Genomic DNA, 22,168 nt, shown 5'->3' on the forward strand with positions numbered 1-22,168 from the left:
ATTGTATTTTAAAAAATGCTTGCGGTTTTGTAAGACTATACACTTCTAGCAAAACACCCCCCCCCCCAAAAAAAGTATTCCATTCATACCGGTTAGTGCTGTTCCAGCCGGTGTGGTTCTAGCCTGGCTACCAGTCCCTGCAGATGTGATGACAACCTGTGTGCCTGATGTAACCGCTGTGCGAACCTGGCTAGTAATGATGCCTGCAGAGCTAGGCAGAGTGACGTGCGCCACTGTGGTGCGGACGCCCTGTGCCTGCGCACGCACGACCTGGGCAAGGGAACTTGCAACCTGGAGGAGGAAAGGTAGGAGGAAATTCAGATCTTGGGCCCAATTTCATAAAGCTGTTAAAAAGAAAATACTGCTTAGTGTATTTCTTTGCTCAGCCAAAAATTTGTGGGGCACCAGTTGCAACAACGCTAACTTTATGGAAGTTTTGCTGGTAACCAGTTTCTGTTAAGCAAAATTTGTCTGTGTTTAACAAGTCTTTATGCTTGCAGGCTTTTTTAAATTGGGCCCAGGGCGAAGTAGCTAAGCACAACAAAATCATGCTTACCAGAAAAGGTTACCAGCCAAAATGACATGTCACCATGTCCCGGTGGACAGTGGCTAACATGCACTTCACATCACGCAGGACATACAGCTTGAGGGATTTTACAGTCAAGTTTCTCGCACAAAGACCAGGGACCCAATTTCACAGCTCACCTTACAACAAATTTCTGCACTCACGGAGCAAAGAATTGATCAAAATTCCGCAGTAAACAGAGCTATGGAGTTTGACCCAGGTGTAAACTACACGAGTCTCTGAAAGATTAGTTCCCTTAGTGTAAAACTTACAGTGGCCATAACTGGTGTTGAACCCGCGATGGTCACAACGGTCCCGACCTGCTGCTGGCTCATGCGTTTGTTGATACTCGCAAACGAGTTACCAGGTATGGCAGCCACGACTCCTGGGGTGTTCACCACAATGCTGTTGGCGCCGGTGACTCGGATGGCGCCGGTACCCAACGCAGTGCGGTTGATGGTGCCTGATTGCTGTGTAGTGGAATGAGATGAGATGAATTATTGAAATGCCTTTGGAGACTGTTTTTCAAAACCAAAGTCTGGACTTGGGCTCCGTCCAGTATTTAGAAAGCCTGTGCTTTTCTTATAAGGCTTTATACAGACGGACAGAGTCAAATAAGGAATAAAAGCCCATGGAGTCCAAGCCCAAGCTGGAGTCAAAAACGACCTTAGCTTAAATCAAGACATGGCTTATACTTCGCAAATACTGGAATGAGGTGCATGCTGGAATTATGTGCATGCTGGTCTTATTAGCGACCAAACAATTGTCTGAACTGAACAAGCATGCACCCCATTCAACCGTTAACAAACACGTACCAAGCATTTGCAAAGTATGGTGGAAGGCTTTTGAAAGGTTCTGGGGTGGGATGGAGTGAATGAAAAATGAAGAAAAAGTTCAACCCAAATTATTGGATTTTCTTTTACAAGCCCCTGTCTACTATAAAAGTAATACGTTCATTTCCATTACAGCATTTTGAGGTAAACCTTACCATAACTGCAGCGGTTGTCGCTGTAGCAACTGGTTGTACAACTGCTGCTGCAGCTGCGGCAACTTGCTGTTGCTGCTGCTTAGCTTGGGCCTCTTGTATACGCTGTCTCTGCTGCTGCTCTGCTGCCGCCTGTTAATATGGGGGGAAAAAACACGATAACACACACTTAAAGAAGATAAAGAAGATAACACATCGCAACAAACTTCAGGAATTTGATAGTGGCGCCAGTGGATATTATAGGATTTTGACAAAATAATTATTTTTAAATAATGACATTTCCACAATTTGATAACCCCTGGGGTTTAGATTTCACTGAGCTTTTACGAACAGTGTCCTCAACATTACAGAATCAGACTAAAGAGCTTGGTTTCTTTATATGTGGAAAAAATAATGGCTGAATTTCTAAGATAAAATTCTGAAATGTTGTCATCCCTGATTCTTTTCTTTATAGACGATGTGACCTATGTTTACATTCAAACTGCCCTCTGTTGACAAAACACTGTATACATCATCTTTCACCGGACAAAAAGACGCATAGTCATGGTAAGATTGCATACACTTTCTAGCTGGCTGCCAAATCACAAAAGTTTTGCCTGGCGGTATGCGCAAGAATCACATTACAGTTTTTGAGTGACGTCAGAGGTCACATCGTCTATACCGTAATGGTAAGTCTTCTTAGCCAATAGAGTTATATATAAGAACTAGAGGGCGCACTGGCCTATATACGCGCTCCGGCATGCGCTCCGGCGGCCATTTTCTAAGTTGACAAAACTGGCATCCCACAGCGTGTGTTTGTGCGGCCATTTTGTAAGTTGAACAAAACAGCATCGCGTAGCGTTCAATAAACACAAACTCCAACGTGTGTTTCATATTCGACGCGCATACATAATGGCGCGCCCATGTCTCCTTGCGGTCCCATCGCCTTTGTGCAAGAAGCATCACCCGTGCGCCCTCTAGTTCTTATGTATAACTCTATGTCTTAGCCACATTTTATTCTCGGGACTAACCTTTTTCTCCCTGGCAATCCTCTCAGCTCTCTTGGTAGCTGCCTGGATGGGTGACATTGGTTTATCGTAACTTATACCAAAGTCGTTCAGGACAGCACTGTGTTTGGGGTTCTTCAACAACGGGTTATTTAGTCTGTAAGAAGAAAAAAAGAAAAAAAAAGTTCCTCTTATTTGATTGTTACTCTTTCTGGCCTATTTCACTGCAATGCAGGAGGAAAACCTTTCCCCTTTTCTGTTTAAGGAAATCACAGGGTAAAAGGTCATTTTCGCATGCTGGACCCACTCTCTGGAGTGACTTTACCACAACAATCTTGTAATACTTCTAGTGTTGGAACTTTTCAGATTATTTTGTGAGCTTATAATTGGTTTCTATCTGTGAGGATTCTCTCACGTGCTTTGAGCACCCAAATTTTGTGCATTTGACACATTACTAATTGTAGGGAACTGCCACTGGTTAGATAAAAGGAACTGATGTTTTGTTCCAACCCCCCCCCCCCCCTAAATTTTGAACAGCAGCACCCCACCTTCACCCCCATTATCAGGCATGCAACTGCCCGTTGAAAAAAAAAGAGGAAAATTTTCAGAGGCACAACGCAAGTGCGGAGCGAGGCAGCCGAAACGCCACGGGACATGATACCCACAATGGTACCCTAGAAAATGTTGAGGTTTATTATGCTCTTAGTTGCATTGTTAGCATGTACTAGGCTTATTTTACATAACTGTAATTGTAAACTGTTTCACGTAAAAAAAACGCGGAATTCCGCGGAAATGCAGAAGAGTTGCATGCCTGCATTATTCATCATCCAATACAATCTTAGACTGCCAGCAGTACAGCGAGAATGGGTACTGTAGATGCTCTCCCGCCCAGCCAGCCACATTGTGAATGACTGTTTGATCATGATTTTTATAATTTGTGAACCCTCCGGCCCCTTTATCTTGGCCGAGTCTACTTATACCCTTTATCCTTCTTCTTCTTCTTATTATTATTCTTCCAGACAAATTGTAACTTTCATACTCACACTTGCTTGAGGTAAGGCTGTCTCTTTCCTATCACTGTCTTGATCAGTTCAAACTTGTCAGAGTAGAAGTTGGTGTGAGACGCGTTGCCGTCCTGGGTATGAAGCTGGCTGGTCTTCATCGGTCGATTGTTCTTCGTCTGCTGGGGAGGGCATGAACAAATATTCTTATAGCTTGTGACCAACAGTGGTGGCAACATATTAATCAAGCTTCACGCCATCCTCACTACAATGGGCAGAGCCCTATCAATACATCTTATCATTTGACTTTCACACATTGTTTTTTGTACAGCAGAAAAATAATCCATCTTTTTGACCTATGACCTTTTGCCAGGCACACTACTGACTATTCAAGGTATCTATTTCTCCAGAATAGCCTGTGACCCGTTAAAGTTTGTGTTTGTTTCTTTCACACATTTTAAAGAAACGTATGTGGGACCAAAGTGGTCCCCAAAATGTTTGAATACGCGCAAGACTTGCACTGTCTTTTACTTCTTATTGTATTTTTTGGATTATTTCTTATATCTTGCTATTTGGTCGTCTTTATAATACTCAATACTTGATTTTGATTACTTTGTAATACTACCGACCATGTTTTGTGTTTTTAAACCGAAAAAAGAAAAAACAATTCACCATGATGGATTCCACCATGGAGTCAATACTCACCCTGTATATCCCCTTGGATTTCTTCTGTTTCTTAGGGTTGGTGTCGTACAGGATCTTGCCTTCTTCCCTAGGGATGATCACCGTCTCGTAGCGATGGCGACATTGTTTCGGGGACCGATAGATACGACAGCAACCGTTGACGATGTCGCTGACAAGATCCCAGTTGATCACATGACCGGGTACGACAGCTTGGAGGGTGAGAGGGAGCTCTTGAAGGGCTTGGACGGCCTAAGAGACGAGGAAGAAGATGTGGAAGGCTATTGAATTTCTCATGAAGATTACTTGATCATTTCAGAATGTGTGCCTTAACAGCAGGGGTGAGATTTAATGCATGTGAAAATTCATGAATATTCCTTGCAGGCCTAGGTTCCCCCTACTTCTCGACCCAGAACCTCCTAGATGTTACAATTCAGGGGGTTTACAGACTCTGGGCATCCCTAGAAATACAACACTCCAGGTCTAGATGCACCGGGACCATCTCTTTTTCCCTGTGATAATTGCTCTACTTCTTTCAAGAAACATTGAAGGCTCAAAAAGGTTTTGAGAAAATCCTGAAATCAGGAAAAATCCTGAGAAATGACATGCTGGCGAATTCACCACAAGATTCAGATTCAAATAACCACATTACTTCGAAGCAATTTTATTCTAAAAAAGCTTTATACAATCTAAAGATGCTGTATATACTTCTAACCAAGTTAGTATTATTGCCATTAGTTTTAAAGCCATTATACACTTTCGGTAAACAGTATTGTCCAAATCCCACACTTCGTGTATCACAACTTATATATAAAATAACAATCCTGTGGAAATTTAGGCTCAATCGGACATCGGAGCCGGGAGAAAATAACGGGAAAACCGACTCCTGTTTTCGCGCGTTTCGCCGTGTCATGACATGTGTTTATAACAAATCAGTAATTCTCGTTAACGAGAATTTATATTGTTTTACCGTTTTCTCAAAAAGTAAAGCATTTCATGGACTAATATTTCAAGAGAAGTCTTTCACCATTACCTTCTGTAAACCCTGTAAGTTATTTGTAAATCTGTGAACTTTTTTTTTTTTTCTGTACCGAAAGGGTCCAATGGCTTTAAGAGTGATGACCAAATGTATACCTTCCCTATACGCTAGTATGTTGGTACTATTCAAAAGGAGTTTTTCTTCCATTCTTTTTGCACTATTATTACACACTATTAGGACTTGGCACCAGCCAGCCCCCGTTCGCCACCTCCATAAACTGATCCACTAAGCTTCGCCCCATTGCGTATTGACCAATCACAACGCAACGAAGGTCCGACAAATAAGGTCAGACATGCGTGCGCGTATCTTGGCGCCCGCGGCAGAGTTGTGAAAAAAAGGCATTGGAGAGCCCCACGTGTTCTTGCTCACACGTGCGTCATGGGCGGAGCCTACTGGACCAGTCTATCCCTCAACCAAATAGTTAACAAAATAATTCAAGGTCAAACCATGCTTTCTCTTTACCTGTAACAAAGCCCAGTCCTCGTTGATCAACCATTCATGACGGTCAGCGGTCTTAGTGTCCGTAGCGGTCGTCCGGTGAACAATGGGTAGAGGCTTGACCACCGGCTTGCCTGCCATGGCACGGAGCTTCTGCTGCTTGGCCTCACGACGCATGCGCAGGAGGGCGGCTGAGGGACGATTGAAGAGTGACTGGGGCGGGGTCATTATGTGAGCCGTGTGGTGTGGTGTCTCACCTGTCTTTGTGTGCGGTTTGATCTTACGAACACCTGTTATGGGGGAAAACAGAGTTATACAAATAAAACATACTAAAACTTTACCTATATATGTGATCTACCACGTGTTCTTTTTGTAAATTTTATAGAAGAATTTGATAACAACATCTTTCGTTATACCTTTACTCCTGTTTGAGTCATTACTAATTTGGGAGACACGGTTTGCTGTCTTGTCTAGGCACCCTTCAAAAGTTGCCCATAGATTTAAAGGAAATGGCTCTTTGCAAAATGAAAGACCTTGCCATCTTAAAGATGAGACAATAATAAATAATAAATTTTCCAAACTTCAGTGTACAACCATCTACATAACACTTGTATTCCTTGTACAAAAACAATTTTGTTTTATTCCTGTTGATCCGTCTTTATGATCCGAACCTCTAAGCTTTGATTTTAGTAAAACGAACAAATCCACTTTGCAAATCAATCAAAGGGTAATTTCATTCTCTACAGGATAAAGCAAACTTGTTGAAGACTTGGAAATAATCATTTATGTAAGGATTTCTATGAACAGTGGATAATCATGTGAACCTGCCCCATTCAAGGAGTAGTGACTTATTTTGCAGTATTTTTTACCGCGTAAGAAAGTATGTTAACCAAATTTATGTGATGCAAGACAAGTAAAACAAACTGGTTTTGCTTTCAGTGTTATTTAAATTATTTATTTAGCCATTGATAAAATATACGAACATACAGGCAGTTGAAATATTGAAAGATAAAACTGACACTGTGAGGCGAGGATATTCACTGTAGAAAGCGCTCTGAAGCGGTACAAATTATGGTCAATTGTGCGTAAGCACTAACAGGTTGAAGACAGTGGACACTATTGGTAATTGTCAAAGACCAGTCTTCTCTCTTGGTGTATCTCAACATATCGTAAAATAACAATCCTGTGAAAATTTGAGCTCAATTGGTCGTCGAAGTTGCGAGATAATAATGAAAGAAAAAACACCCTTGTCACACGAAGTTGTGTGCTTTCAGATGCTTGACTTCGACACCTCAAATTCTAAATCTGAGGTCTCGAAATCAAATTCATAGAAAATTACTTCTTTCTCGAAAACTATGTTACTTCAGAGGGAGCCATTTCTCACGGTGTTTTATACTATCAACAAATAAGGTTTTATTCTAATAATTATTTTGAGTTATTACCAATAGTGTCCACTGCCTTTAAAGAAGGTTTAACTGAAGAACACCCTACCTTGATCCACCTTGGCCTTCTTGTGTTCCTTCTTGACGTAGACCTGAGGTAGTTGAGATTCCATCATGATGGAAGACTCGTACATGAGGCTGGCCGAGTAATCCACATACACATCATTCTCATCCTGAGGCGGTGTAGGTGGAGCCCACATCTGTACCAATCAAATGAAGTGGGAGGTGCTTGTTATATACATATTCATGAGAGAGTACTATTCTCTAATAGACCAATCCATTAAGCTCCGCCCCATTGCGTATTGACCAATCACAACACAACGAAGGTCCGACACTAAGGTCCGACATGCCTGCGCGTATGCTTGGCGTGCGCAGGCAGAGTTGAGCAGAAAGGCATTGGAGAGCCCAGGTTCTTGCTCACACGTGCGTCGTGGGCAGAACCTACTGGATCAGTCTATTGGTTGAGCTATAAGTGCTTCTTAAACACCCAGATTCTTACATATTAATGAGGGAATACTATAACTGGTTGAGTAATCCACGTACACACCATTCTCATCCTGAGGGGTTGTGGGTGGAGCCCACATCAGTACTCGGTCAATGGGAGGTGCTTATTATATACCCTGCATACATGCCAATCATGTACGAGAACTTCAAGTGGATTTAATTACCCTGTCAAAATATTACCATTGAATATTACCAATACTTTCAGGTAATAGCACCATGTGTAAATCTCTGTTGAGCAGAGTTGGTTTTGAAAAGGACTAGGCCCAATTACATAGCGCTGCTTAGCGGCCGATTTTGTGCTTACTGTGCGATTTTTATTGCATAACGCTGCTAACCGTAAGCACACGAAACACCGCACGAAAATAAATGACGTCACAATGCAAATCCACGGTAAAAACGCATGTGGCCGCCCAACTTTTCTGCTAACCTGTAAAATACGCTAAGGCCTTAGCAAATTTTTCTGCTACAGTAAGCACGCAAATTTGCTTACCGTTAAGCAGCGCCATGAAATTGGGCCCTGGTGGTTGACAACTCATTGTTAACTATTACCTTATCTCTACAAATACAAGCTAATCCTGATGATAGGTCATCACAGCGTGCGTATCTGTTACATGTCCAAAGTTTTTGCTACATAACATTCATTGCACCAGAAGGGAACCAGACTATTTGTCCTTCCAAATCATGATGGCCTCTGCACGATAATAATACAGCCTAACTTCATGGCTCTGCTTACCGCCAAATTCTGCACTTACGATTATCATTTCTTGGCTAACTCTGTAAGCAAAGAATGCCTAGTATTGTGGAGTATGCACAAGGCAAACTTCCCCGCTAACCCATGAAATATGCTTGCAGTAGGCATACAATTCCCTGCTTCGGCAAGCGCCGATTCTACGGTAAGCAGCCATGAATTTGGGCCCAGGTCTATACATCGAATAAACTTCTGTTGTACTTACCGGCATGGTCTCATTTGTGTTGGATATGTACACCTAGATGGAGAGAATAAACAAGGAACTTGCAATAATTTGACATTGAAGAAACTGCAGGTCAGGAAAAGAGGCGGGATTTCGACTCAAAGATTAGTAGTGGCAAACTTCCGTCTCTGTTGTAATCCTCATAGAAACAATCAATTTATTGGAAGGGGGATTTGGAACACTATTTTGTCCGTCTTGTTACAGGCAAAAAATTTGAATGAAACAAATGTTCTTCAGATGAAAGCTTGTTAAGAACGCAGAAATAATTGGGGGTTTCTTTATTTTATCACTTACACTGAAATTGCGCCTATTTGCTTGCAACTCTTAAGTGTTTTGGAGGATACCAAGCAGTTTTAACTGGTCACTGCTGATTCATTTCACCTTTTTTGCTGATTGTATTTGGATCCATTTGTATTTTTCTTTAAATTAGCACATTCTTTGATTTACAATCTTCCGTTGCCACCGTTGCTGGTGATCTCCAAGCAATTAGCCCAAAATAAGATTGTAAAATAAGAGGGGTTGGTAATTGACTGAATACCTTTGCCATAGACCGTGGTAAAATCACTTCAGTCTTATTTAAGGGTATTTTCCTTGAAAACCTACTTTAATGTGAAAATGTTCTGATGACTGAGAAAGATTTTTCCAGGAAGGATTTTGGCAGATACATGGTCTTTTAAAGAAAGGAAATGCGACTTTGTTTCCTTTGCGTGTCTAGAACTTAAATATAACATTGATTCCCCCTTTTTGTGTTCAAAAGCTGTTTTTGATGTACAAAATGTTTTTCCTTAAAAATTTACATCAAAGGAAAGATCTTTGGTTTTCTTTTTGTGTCTGATTACAGTATATATCGTTCTAGATGGAATACTATTTTGTTTTTAGAGTAAGAGTCAACTCATCAATTTCTCATTAATTTTACACTTTGACTCATCGTCTGTGTTTGAGAAGAAAGGACTTGGCCATAAAGATAATTTTGAAAACATAAAATCTTCACTGAAACTGTCTCTAATGGATTATTACACAAGCTGGTTTTTTACCTAAAACAAAACAAATTCTTGCATAAACTTGTTATGAAATTAACCACCAACATTCTTCTAGAAGTCTGCATTTGAAACCTTGCATTAGGTTGATTTTGAACGTTTGCTCTAGAAGTATTAGTTACCACTGTAGTGACTTATCTTTTGTATCAGCATGTCTTGAAACTTGTTAAGCACCATTTATAAAAGAGAGCAATCCTTTCATAGCTCATGCTCTGATTGTGCAATTTGTGTGAGATGGTCAAGGAAAATTGTTCACAAGAAGCAAAGAGTGCGAGGGGAAAAAATAGAAAAAATAAAACAAAAAATCTGACAACTTCTGTAAATGTTTTAAAGGGTTTGGGTACTTTTTACACAAAACACAATGTCCCCAGATTTACATTAAACTTACACAGTTTGAAGATAATGATGGTAGAAAGCTTCCCTTAAAATATTACTTGCTGAGGTGCTGTATTTTTTTAATAAATGGGTAAAACAATTTACACAAATAATTTTCATCTCAGTCAGACAAAAATTATTTTCGCATGTAAAAACTTACTAACATTTATGGTAAAATACCATAGCTGGTAAATATGTTTTACATGCTAAAACTGAGACGAAAATTATTTTTGTGACATTGTTTTACTCAATGCACAGCACCTCAGCAAGTAAATTGTTAAGGTACGCTTTCTACCATCATCATCTTCAAACTGTGCAAGTTATTGTAAATCTGTTGACATTGTGTTTTGAGTCCTAAAAAAAGTACCTGAACTCTTTAAAGGTACATGCAGTTATCAAGACATCGTCTCAAAGCTTTGTAATCTGGAATCGTATCAATCAATGCCCACTAAACCAAACCGCCCCTGGCCCACCGTTTGTATCTCCACCTCCAATGGTTTTTAGCTCAGATTGGCACAGGCAATATAAATTTGATTTCCTCAGAAAAATAAGCCAGAAAACGTAATAAGAATTATAGTGAAGAGATTGATTCAAGTGACATGCGCATTTGGCATTTCTGGATCTTTTATTGTTACCAGCCAAACCACATCCACTGAACTTTTTATACCATCAAATTGGAGAGAGATAGTGTATGGGCCAGGACAGATGTAAAATTAGAAGGCGACCATTGTATTGCGAAAAACTTGGCAGAGCCAAGCGTTTTTAAAAACAACAGTAAAGTTCACAACAAATTGTGTTTACAGTTTTGTCTGAAATCAACGTGTACTTTCTGGGACTGATAAAGAGATATTGTAACCTTCTTTGTTTGGCAAGAAATTTGGTGTAACTTTCTCATTAATACCATTCCACTACCAAGCCTGGCCGAACTCAGAGCATTAAAAAAACCAACAGAAGTAAAGACACAAACAGTTTTCTTTAGTTTTTATCTTCTCAAGCTTTATATTTGTTGTTTTTATTAATCCCATTTTTCTCTTCTTCCGTCTCGCTATATCAATACAAAAATACTGGGAACACATTATGCAGAATAAACATTTTTTGGCTTTTTTTAAGGTTTAAATAATCCTTCAAATTAATAAAGTTTTAAGATTTCTATAAGAGTCAACTCAGAATGGGATGTCGGGCACGATTTACTGCAGAATACCTCTAGATATCAATATTCGAGACTGTATAGTGATTTCATAATACATTTTAAAAACCTAATCACTACAGAATCTTTTGAGCAGTCTTCGTTATCAATACAGCTTTGCCTGTTAGTTTTCAACACATTTTTTTCATAGGGTAACCCTTTTTTTGAGCTTGGTCTTTCTACGGGTAATAAAAACCCACCCAAATCTGTCATGAACCCCAGATCTTTTTTGGGGATCAAAACTGTCTGGACAATCGTGTCTACTTTGTCACCCAAAGAGCATAATAAAGAGACATTATGACCACTTACATTTGTTATGTTCATGGTCCCTGATATAAAGAACAAATCAAAACAACTAGTGCAAAATTTTAAGCATTTTTTTGCCATGAATGCCAGCCAACTGAATACTTTTAGGTATAAAACAAGCTATCAAAAGACCAGAAATAAAAATGTTAAGCTATTCCTTGATTGAATGGTTGAATTGACTGCATTATTCCAAACATTTGTAACGGTCAGACTGTCTATTTTTTTTATAACGCAGTTTACTTTCTTTTGACAAATACTCCTTTTTCTTTACATCTAAACACCAACGGTTATCCTTTAGTACATTACGATATCAGGGAAAATAGCTTTCAAAGTGTCAAAAAAACAACGCTAGATAAAGAGCTTTTTCAACACAGAATCAATTTCAACACAAAGAAATGCATGTGATTCTTGATTCGTTAACATCAATACCCAAACATCCACTTCTCAGTTATATATCTCCTTCCCCCCTTTCATACAAACATTTTTACACAGATTGAAATCCAGCTTCCCTGCATGCCTTTTGTCACTTTAAATAAATAACCTAAAAATATCGACCTTAATGTCAACTGGGTACCGGATGTTTACGAGGGCGCCCCCTACCTCGCTTAACTTTGGGAGTGTTATCAGTTTGACTGGGAGTTCCTCCTCCCCTAGCGGGGGAGACATCCCTTGAATTCGCCCTTGAACTGCTCCTAGAACTACCCCTTGATAAGTTGATTAAATCTCGAACAGATAATGAAGGGCTGGCCGAGTGGTGCCGGCCTCGAGATCGAGTCCGTATCAAACTATCCGCTAGCTCAGCGCCGCTTTTTGCGCGGGTTCGAGGGCCTGCGGTTTTATCTACTACAGGGAGCTGATGTATTTTGGCAAGTTTTTGCTTGAGGGCGGTCTTTGCGAGCTGCTGAGGGGTGGGGACCTTTGTACTTTCTGATGTAGCCCCGTCTGAGCTAGAGGCATCAGTGTAATTCTCAACAGGGGTTAGTGGCTGGACTGGACCGTCGGTGGCAGCAGGTACAACAACCAGGTTAGAGTTACTCTTGGAGTTTTCAGGCGTTTGGCTTGGGATGGTTAATGATTTTGAGATGGCCAGATCCAAAGCAGTTGGTGATGATGGTACCAAGACATTGGATGGTAAGGGTTCAGATGGTGGGGATGCTGTGGGACTCGTTGATTTTGGACCCGGTGATTTCATCATGGAAGAGAACAACTTGAAGATGTTGCGCTGTTCGGGACTACTACTGCCTGGTTTAGTGGAGCTCTGTGCAGAATATTCAGAGCTAGTATTGCCCTGTGGCTGGTTGGTATTTGTCAATACATCATTGATACTTCGTTCCACCATCACTGCTTGTGGTGTTTTATACTCGGGAGCAGCAAGCAATGGGCTTTGGAGATTTTCAAACAAGTTGCGTTGTCCATTGTTTTCTGATTTGGGTGCCGAGTTAACCAGTGGTATCGACTCTGCTGTCGTGTTCACTGGATCCAAGTGTAGTCCTTGGTTCGTCGTGACTAGAGAGTTCTTTTGTTGAAGTGTTGGTGAAAGATCCAGTGGCTCAGGAGAATCGGAAAGAGCAGGCAGAGGTGGAGACTGAGTGTTAGGGGAGGATTGCGTGGAAGGAGGCGAATGTGTTGGATTTGGGGAACGCTTGGTTGGGTAGGACTGGGGACTGGAATAGATCAATGGTATGGACGACTCATTTGGTGCTTGTTCTCCTAAGAATGGCTTGGGAATCTCAGTTTGGGTTGAAGGTGTAGTCCCTTTTTCTAAAATAAGTTTAAGATCTTCCAAAGCATTTTTTTCTGATTCCGGGTTAGATGTGACTTGTATTTGCATTGGCTCAGTATGTCCATGGAATTTGGATTCAGCTTGTAGTATCGGAGCCTGTGGCGACACCTGTGATAGTGTGTGGGCTCCTCCTGCCTGTGTCTTAATCACACTCGTGGTCTGAAGATTTAGAAGCAATTCCACCTGCATTTCAGGAGACATTTGCTCTGATAAAGACTGACTGGGTAATCGGACCGGTGTTTTCTCCTGTTGAACAGGCTGGGCATTGAGACTAAGCACAGGGTTTGCTTCCCTTGGAACACCTGCAGCGTCAATGCGCACCTTCCCAGCTACCAAGGCTCGAACAGCAGTTTCAGAACGTTGAACATCCATTGCAATCTGTGGCTCGACTTGATCCGAGGGTTTATCGACTACCAATCTATGAGACACATCGTGAGCCAGCTCTAATAGTGGTATCGGTCGAATCTCTTTATGTTCAACAAGTGGCTCTGATACTGTTGTGGGAGGGGGCCTGACGGCAGCCTGGGACAGTATTGGCATCTGTAGTTTTGGTGACAAGGAGACTGTGAAAGGAATCTCGGAGGAAGAATGCCCAATAGGCTGGGATGGGGCATTGAACCTTTGTGAGGGTGATAGACTTGTATGTACAACACGAGGTGGAAGGGAAATGTGTGATCCAGCCGATTGCGGGTGATGGGCTACTAACGATCCCGGAACAGGAGGTCGCAAAATGCCTGATCCAGAAACTTGTGGTTGTGACGTAACTGTCTGTGGTATTTGTCTTGATACTTGTGGTTGATTGCCAACTGTTGAAGCCACTTGTGCTCTGGTTGGCTGTGAAGGGACAAGAGATCCTATCACTTGGGAAGGAGCCGATGCTCTGGGAACGGAGACACTCTTGGCCAAGGCTTGTGCTATGGTTTGTGGCTTTCCAGCAGTCTGCCGAACAGCTTGCTTCAGAGACTGCAACTGTAACAGAGCTTGGGCGTTAATCGTTGGTGCACGTAGTGGATGTCTGTGCACTGGAAGCTGTGGCTGAGCTGGATGTCTGTGAGGGACAGTGTGTAGCTGTAACTGGGGTATGACCTGGGTGTTGAATCTGTTGCGTGGTTGGGATGGGCCTGCTGGCAACAACTCAAATCGTGCCAGTATCGGCTGACCCTTCTGTCTAGGTTGGCCTTGTGCACCCAGCAGCTGAGCTGATCCAAGGGGCTGTTGATGCACCAAACCCTGACCTTGAGTTGGATGTGTGGCCAAGGAAAGGCGAAGTGCAGGTTGTTGTGATTGAGGACCGAGGCCTGGCCGGGTCAGCATCTGCAGTCTTGCTAGGATCGGCATCTGGGACTGACTTTGAGTTTGGTTAGGTGAACCCTGCTGTAATGATGCTTGCGAACCACTTTGTAACTTCAACAGAGTCTGTTCGTTTTGGTAGTACTGAGACTGTAAGTTTTGCATATGGGATGCCACTTGGGGCCGTGACTGACCCTTCAGCTGATAGTGTTGCTGAAGCAGTGCTGCCTGTGTTGAGATGGGCTGCGGATGCCTCTGAAATTGCGTTGACTGTAGGGGAGGTGGGTTAGGTAGAGTTTGGGATTGGTTTGGCATTCTTGGTCTTGGAGATGACACCCCTTGAATGCCTTGCTGCAACAGATGTCTGGGAGCTACGTTTGGTTGCGCTCTGTTCAGGGCCAGAAGTTGAGCTGTGGTTAGGGGTCTTAGACTGGCTGATGATAAAGACGGATGCTGCTTACGAAGAGCCTCCAAGTTGCTTTGAACAACGGATGTTATTTGGTTCGTTGGATTTGGGGGTGGAGACGTCGTGGAATAAATAGACGACATAGGATGTCCAGGTATTAACAGAGGAACAGCAGGAAGCTTTGGTGTCTGGAGATGTGAGGAATGAACGTCGGCTGCAAGGCGAGACACCAAATCAGGGACTGGAGGCAAGTCAGCCTGTCTAAGAAGCAGTGGTTGATTCCCTCGAGGAGATAAGTTCAGCGGCTGGACACTGTCATTATTCCCAACAGATGAATGGGCAACGGAAATATTTATTGTAGGAGACATGGCACCCGACGGATGGACGTTCATCAACACCCCTTGAGGGTTACACACAACTCTGGAGTGAGAGGAAACGGGTAGTCTTGAAGAGGGTCCCGTCAAGGATAAATCCATTGGGGAGTTGCAGCTTCGCTCTACACCATCTACAATCACCTCTTGGAGCTGATTCTCAACAGCAGCAGCTGCAGCTTCTGCTTTCCTTTTCGGCGCCTTACTCGTCTTCGGCTCTTTGGCTTTACCTCCCTCTTTCGCAGATGACTTCTTGGACTTGGGGGTCTTCTCTGCCCTCTTAGACGGCAACTTTGCTGGGGCCAACCGAGCCAGAGGGGACTTAGGGGAGAGTGATGCAGTTGGAGGGATAGGAGGTGGGGATTTTGTACCCACCGACCTCGTCACCGGGGACCTAGGGCCAGAATCATCTATGGCATCTGCCTTTGGATTGCGCCGCGTGCTGCGCCCCGGTGCTGTCTGGGATTGTCGCGCGGTTCTTTCTTTACTATTGGACCTACTGTTTGCCCTACTGCTCTTTTGACTATTACTCTTAGACTTATTACCACCACCCTGTTTAGATCTACTCTTATGCACCTTATTTTTAGACTCCTCATTGGTGTAGGTGAAAAAGATCTCGTCCTCTTCGAGCTCAGCCTTTCTCTCCTCGGCCTCCTTCAGAGCTTGCAGGCGCTCCAGTTCCCACTCTTTCTTGGCCAACTCTACTTGTTCCTAATACCAACAAAATGGTAAAAGATCAAAACAATCAGTGTTGAATATATTTTCTAAAATAACTTGCTCAAGTATAAGGGAGTGAAGAAAATTTAGCAATAACAAGAAAGACACTAGCAGAGAAGTTTCCAGTTAAACTAAATTTTCTAAATAAAGAACAGGAATTTTTTTAAATTAATTTTGGAGAAAAAAAAATGAAAATAGTACGCAAAATTCTTCGGAAAAATTATTAAAAAGTTGTGATTTACTTTAAATTGAGAATTTTATTCTTCCACAAAAAAAATTCTAACTATTGTTTTTCCTTTTGTAAGGTTGTGTGACTATCAAACATGAAAACAATTTGAGGTGAATGTTGGCATATCAGAAACAGTTGTCGTCTCTTCACATTATTATTCAGAGACCTCAACTTAAGGTCATCACAATGCCGATAAATTGCACCACAAAATTTTCATATACCCCTTTGTTTACAAAAGAAATTGAATTTACAAATCCTTGGCATTTCCCGGGAGGCAGGATCATACACTGGTCATGTGGGAAAAAGATTTCATTTTGTATCATTACATCCACAAAAAATCAAGAAGTATACAAATTGTACATAAGCATTTTCAGTAAAATGTATAGTTTTCTTCAATGTGGCTGTGTACAAATCATTCCTGCAGTAAGTCCAGGCTCTTGTGATGATATAAGATACATACCATGTCACATGTACCATCTTGCTACTGGTATTCTACTAATCTTTGCTTAGCACAAAATTGTCTGCTTATAATTAATAATTAATAATTTGGGGGGGGGGGGCTGATCATCCTTACTCGCAGCTAAGAGCTGAATTGCGAAGGACGCAGCTACATCGTGTTCGAGAAGCAGGCATGCAAGGGCGCATTCAGCTGCCAGCCACATCAACCCATTATGACCACGGAGCACAGCCAAGATCGAAAGTGTTTGATTTTTTCCTGAGGGAGGAAAACCGGATAGTCTGGAAAACCCTCGTGGCACAGCAGAGAACCAACGCACAACTCAGCTCACATATGGCCCCGCACAAGCCAACCATAAGTGGCTCTATGAATTGTTTTAGACAATTATGAATAGATCAGCTAAAACCCTTCACATGTCAGATTCTGTACACAGTGTTTCCAACTCGCATGGCACCGTAGACTGTACACAAGTAACACCAAAGACTGCACCCAACAATAACTGCCAAAAGATAACTCAACCTACCTCTGCTTCCAGCATCTCATCCATAGCAATCGGTTCAAGCGTAGACTCCAGATACTTCATGGCGTACTTCTCAATGTTGGTCAACTACAGAGGGACAATTTCATAGAGACATGATAAATATTTAACCCACAATTTCAGTGGACCCTTCCCATGAAATATGCTAATCACATCCATGCATTCGTACAGACGCTATTGGTTGACAAACGCCATAGAGTTGTGCACTAAACACAAACGCCATAGAGTTGTGCACTATAACCACAAATTTCACACCTCACCAGCCCTGTCAAAAGAGCGCGATGTCCCCATTTTGCCAACCGGTACCAATACGCAAGCGTGATGTGCAAGTTAAAATATTTCATGGAAAGGGTCTATTGAAAGCAAACTTTTGCCAGGAACAGATGAGCAACTTTAGTTAGTTCAGCAAAAGTGGAAATGACCACAATGGGTTTTTCTCTACAGAGGATTCAACAGATTGGTCACCTACGTGAATTAAATTTTTCTTATACTAAAAGTAATCGTATTTACATGAAGAATCCGAGGATTTCTAGTCCATCCTGAACATCTCTGGATGGACACAAATTTGATTGTCCTGTTGCCTTGAACGATTAGCTCAGATAAATATGAGACTGTCTCAACACCGTCTTTAGACTCAGAGACTCTAGTCTGAAAAATCTCACATGTCATCATCGCAAAATCCCCCAAAACAGGATTGATAATTTATGCACAAGGATGTGATAGGCTATTGAGGAAAAAAAAGCACTGAACTCTAAAAGCTTTGTTTTTAAAAGCCCTACTCTGCAAGCCCTAGGTGCATTATTTTATGGCTTTATCTGAATTTTTTTTATGAATTTGATCTTACAAAAAAAACCCCCATAAACGAACAGAATTCCGGTTGGAGGAAAATGTATGGAGGAAAATGCCTCAAGATTGTCATGTAAAGTACAAAAGACAACAGAAAAACCATGACTGATTGATTACTTGATTATCCAGCTGTGCCAGCTCAATCTCCACCTTCGAGACGTCGTCTTTGGATTTGGTCCCCTCTTCTCCCTCATAGGGTATCGTCTCATCGAACTCAGCCAGATCAGCATCTTGCTCGGCAAGAGCCTTGGAGGTTGCCTTGACGTCCGTCTCATCTTCAGTCTTAGCCAAAGCCTAAAAGATAATAATAAATTGATAATAATTCAATAGTATGGGATTTGAGGCATTGCATGGTGAGGTAGTAATAATATTTCGGCCGTGTTACGAATTGACGACTACAGCTACGGCTGTTGCCAAGGGTGTTCCTCAGGCATCCTAAATCTCAATGCATGATGACGCAGAAATGTAGCCGTAGCCATAGCTGTTGTCGCCAATTCGGACTCGGCCGAAGGATTTCTGGTCCACCCTGATCACCTCTGATCGAAAAAAAATTTGATCCCCCCTGTTGCAGTGAATGGTTAGCTCAGATAAATATGAGATCGTCTCAACACCGTCTTTAGACTCAGAGACTCTAGTCTGAAAAATCTCACATGTCATCATCGCAAAATCCCCCAAAACAGGAATGATAATTTATGGAGGTCATTGCCTTGGTGCCCCTTGCATTTCTCTCATCCTGGTGCCTGTTACTAAGGCAGGGACGATATTTGGACCTTTGGAAAAAAGTAGAAATATTTTATCAAGTACAAGAGTTCACCTACATAAACAAGGGTAATAGGGTTTTAAAAACTTTTCAGGCTATTCAATCAACAAATTCCTGATTTTTTTTTAAGAGCAAACAAATCTGAAATCAGACGAAAATCACGACTGTTGTCTTGTCCTCACAAGAATGCAGTACCTTTTCAACGATTGTTTGCATAGTGCACCAACCTCCCCCCAAAGTAACACGTAACAAGCTGATTTAATTTCCTAGTTTTGTGGGGAGAGCTTTTAATCTCCTCGAAACATGAGACATCGAGAACCTTACCTGTTCTAGCTGATTCTGCGTCATGACAGCCTTTGCCTCAGCGGCAGCTGCTTGCTCAGGCTTGTCTGCCTTCTCAGGCTCGACAGCCTTGGCTACCTTAGGCTCCTTCCCTGTTGGGATGTCCATCTCCTCGATGAGGACAGGCTCAGCTTCTCGTCTGTTGCTCAGATTGAAGATGTCCGTAATGGTGTTCTGCAAAGAGAAATGGGATCAAGTTTGGTTTGATTACTAATTCTTGGGTACACTCACAGTAAAAAAGAGAAAAAAGAAGACAAAAAAGTGGTACACCAAAATGCAAGGGGCTTTACAGCTTTACAGATTTGCTGGACGAGTTTAAATAAAAACAAAAACCTCTATCTTGCAACAGGCATGACATATGGACCCTGGAAAAAAGTAGGAATACGTAAATATACTCATGATATAGGCTCTATTAATCACAGTCTAACGGATTGTTTTCAAAGAAGGGCAAAACAAAGCAGAAAACAGACTTATGTAGGAAGAATATCATGCCTGCTGCAATCAGGGAGATGTTTAGAAATACATTCAACGTAGTAGAGAAAAGTTTCCATAATCAAGGATATTTTCAAAGTTGGTCATCAGAGCATGGAAAGATTGCTCTAGTTTCAGGGAACTTTCTGTGGAATCAGGGCAAGTTGGCTGCATCCTTGAGAATCAAATGTCAGGATTGTGATTCTCCTCCTTGGGCAAGAGGACGGAGCACTACTTACCGTTTTGAAAAATGCTGTGGTGAAGTTACCTCCCTCGATGGACACATCAACCAAGAGTCTCTTCTGATTGGCCTTCTTTAAGATGTTCTCCTCTACGGTCATTTCACTGATCAACCTACAACACAAATAAATATTTAAAAAACAAAAACTTTGAATTTTGAATAAATCTGATGTAGAACTCAACCAGGATGAGCTTTTTTATATTGTTTGCATTGGTCAAACAATCCAAGAGAAAATGTATAAAACATCATTCTGTATTCTTTGAACAAGTGCCAACCAGCATTGTCAACCATGTATTGTCATTATTTATTCAAATCCTTTCCCCATGATCCGACTTTCACACAAAATCTACAATATTGGTGTAAACATTTTCAACAACGATAGCAATTTCAAAATCAAGTAATTTCACTGTGAAAACGTGGCTCAGAAAGATATGAGACTGTCTCAACAACGCCTGTTAGACTCAGAGACTCTAGTCTGAAAAATCTCACTTGTCATCATTGCACACGGCAACAATCCTCTGGAAATCAGAAGACTTATGGTCACTTGGAAATGGGTTTCTTTCTCCTCTTAACCAGGGCTCAACTTCACAGAGCTGCTTGAGCACACAATGGTGCTGCTAAGCAAAAATAAGCAGGATACCAGTCACAAATGTTAAATGTGACATTGTGTATTGGCTGGTAACCATATTGTGCTAAGCATGATTGTGATGGGCTGAGCTACTTTTAATGCGAACGTAGCTCTAGGAAATCAGGCCCAATTAAGAATGGAGGTTGGACACACATTGGGACACACTATCAGAAGTCGTTTAAACCTGCTTTTGTATACACCCAGAATACCGGAGTATTAACAGGCCTGGATATTCCATTGTGAAGCATGCACAGGCATGAACTAATTGTGCAATGTTTAACTGTAGACAGATGAAATTAATACTCAAAGACGCCCCTTCTCAAGGTTTTGGGGGCAATTCCTAATCACAACGCTTTACAGAAACTCAACCTGTTTTTAAAACACAGGCAAGATCTTTTGTGGAAATATTGAATGCAACCCTAATTTTACAGCATCTTTGCATGGAGAGGAACCGTGGTGTAAATTGGTAAAACTGGAGGTGCGAACAAAGATGACTGCGTGGTCTTCCTTTTCTCAAAAGGAACAAATTTCACGAACTAAAATAAGGCACTACGGGAAACTGCATCTGAATCTACACACCTGTAAATGTGAACGTCTCGTGTCTGTCCGATCCTGTGGCAGCGATCTTGTGCCTGGGCGTCCATGGTAGGGTTCCAGTCACTGTCGTAGAAGACAACGGTATCGGCACCGGTCAAGTTGATGCCAAGACCACCGCTACGGGTGGACAGGATGAAACAGAAGATGCGCTTGTCCATGTTGAATCGGTCCATTAGAACCTGTCGGGCGAAACGGTCATACTTGTGAAAAGAAAACGTCCGTACTTTCAATAATGTTACTTGGTATCAAACATCTCAACAACAAAAAGAAATATTAATTTGTGTCTCAGAAATGAATTCTGTTTGGCATGATAATCAGCCAGCAGAACAGACTCTGAGACCCCGAGGTTTCAGGTTGATATAGAGCCACAGGATCGTGCCACATGAAGCATAGATATTCATCTGGCTAATTTAACATGTGGCCCAATGCACGTTATTGGTATTTTAAAATTTTAATTGCTGTTTTAGTTTGCTAATGTATACATGTATATATCATAGACTGATCTTAAAGCCATTGGACCCTTTCGGTACAAAAAAAAAAGTTCACAGATTTACAAATAACTTACAGGGTTTACAGAAGGTAGTGGTGAAATACTTCTCTTGCAATATTATTCCATGAAATGCTTTACTATTTGAGAAAACAGTAAAACAATATCAATTCTCGTTAACGAGAATTACGGATTTATTTTAAACGTATGTCATGACACGGAGAAACGCGCGGATACAAGGGTGGGTTTTCCCGTTATTTTCTCCCGACTCCGATGACTGATTAAGCCCAAATTTTCACAGGTTTGTTATTTGATATAGAAGTTGTGATACAGTGTGGGCCTTGGACAATACTGTTTACCGAAAGGGTCCAATGGCTTTATTACTGTGGACAAATAATTTAACTTGAGTCACCAAAGGCACCCTGCTACACCTAAACCACAAATGCTGTCGATTGTTTTAGATATGAATAACAGTATTAGTGTAAATTG

The 22,168-nt window shown here is 41.6% G+C and overlaps 1 protein-coding gene across 11 annotated transcripts in view; it reads right to left on the bottom strand.

Annotated features, from left to right (window-relative positions):
* LOC139938325 (E1A-binding protein p400-like) overlaps nucleotides 1–22,168 on the bottom strand; it is a 65,312-nt gene that overhangs the window by 7,858 nt on the left and 35,286 nt on the right. For 5 of the 11 annotated variants that reach the window (XM_071933771.1, XM_071933770.1, XM_071933768.1 and 2 more), the window contains exons 29-34: nucleotides 21,175–21,371; nucleotides 19,966–20,080; nucleotides 19,238–19,429; nucleotides 18,271–18,447; nucleotides 17,293–17,376; nucleotides 10,983–16,077 (exon numbers count right to left, since the gene is read on the bottom strand). In XM_071933771.1, the coding sequence (XP_071789872.1) occupies nucleotides 12,079–16,077; nucleotides 17,293–17,376; nucleotides 18,271–18,447; nucleotides 19,238–19,429; nucleotides 19,966–20,080; nucleotides 21,175–21,371 (4,764 nt within the window). In that variant the 3' untranslated portion in view covers nucleotides 10,983–12,078. Of the gene's footprint in view, nucleotides 1–89; nucleotides 292–837; nucleotides 1,036–1,553; nucleotides 1,683–2,560; nucleotides 2,694–3,579; nucleotides 3,720–4,242; nucleotides 4,471–5,719; nucleotides 5,986–7,186; nucleotides 7,338–8,594; nucleotides 8,628–10,982; nucleotides 16,078–17,292; nucleotides 17,377–18,270; nucleotides 18,448–19,237; nucleotides 19,430–19,965; nucleotides 20,081–21,174; nucleotides 21,372–22,168 lie in introns of those variants that run through there. The other 6 variants (XM_071933769.1, XM_071933772.1, XM_071933765.1 and 3 more) reach the window with 3 other exon arrangements.

The sequence above is a fragment of the Asterias amurensis genome, chromosome 6, assembly GCF_032118995.1.
Source record: "Asterias amurensis chromosome 6, ASM3211899v1".
NCBI lineage: Eukaryota > Metazoa > Echinodermata > Asteroidea > Forcipulatida > Asteriidae > Asterias > Asterias amurensis.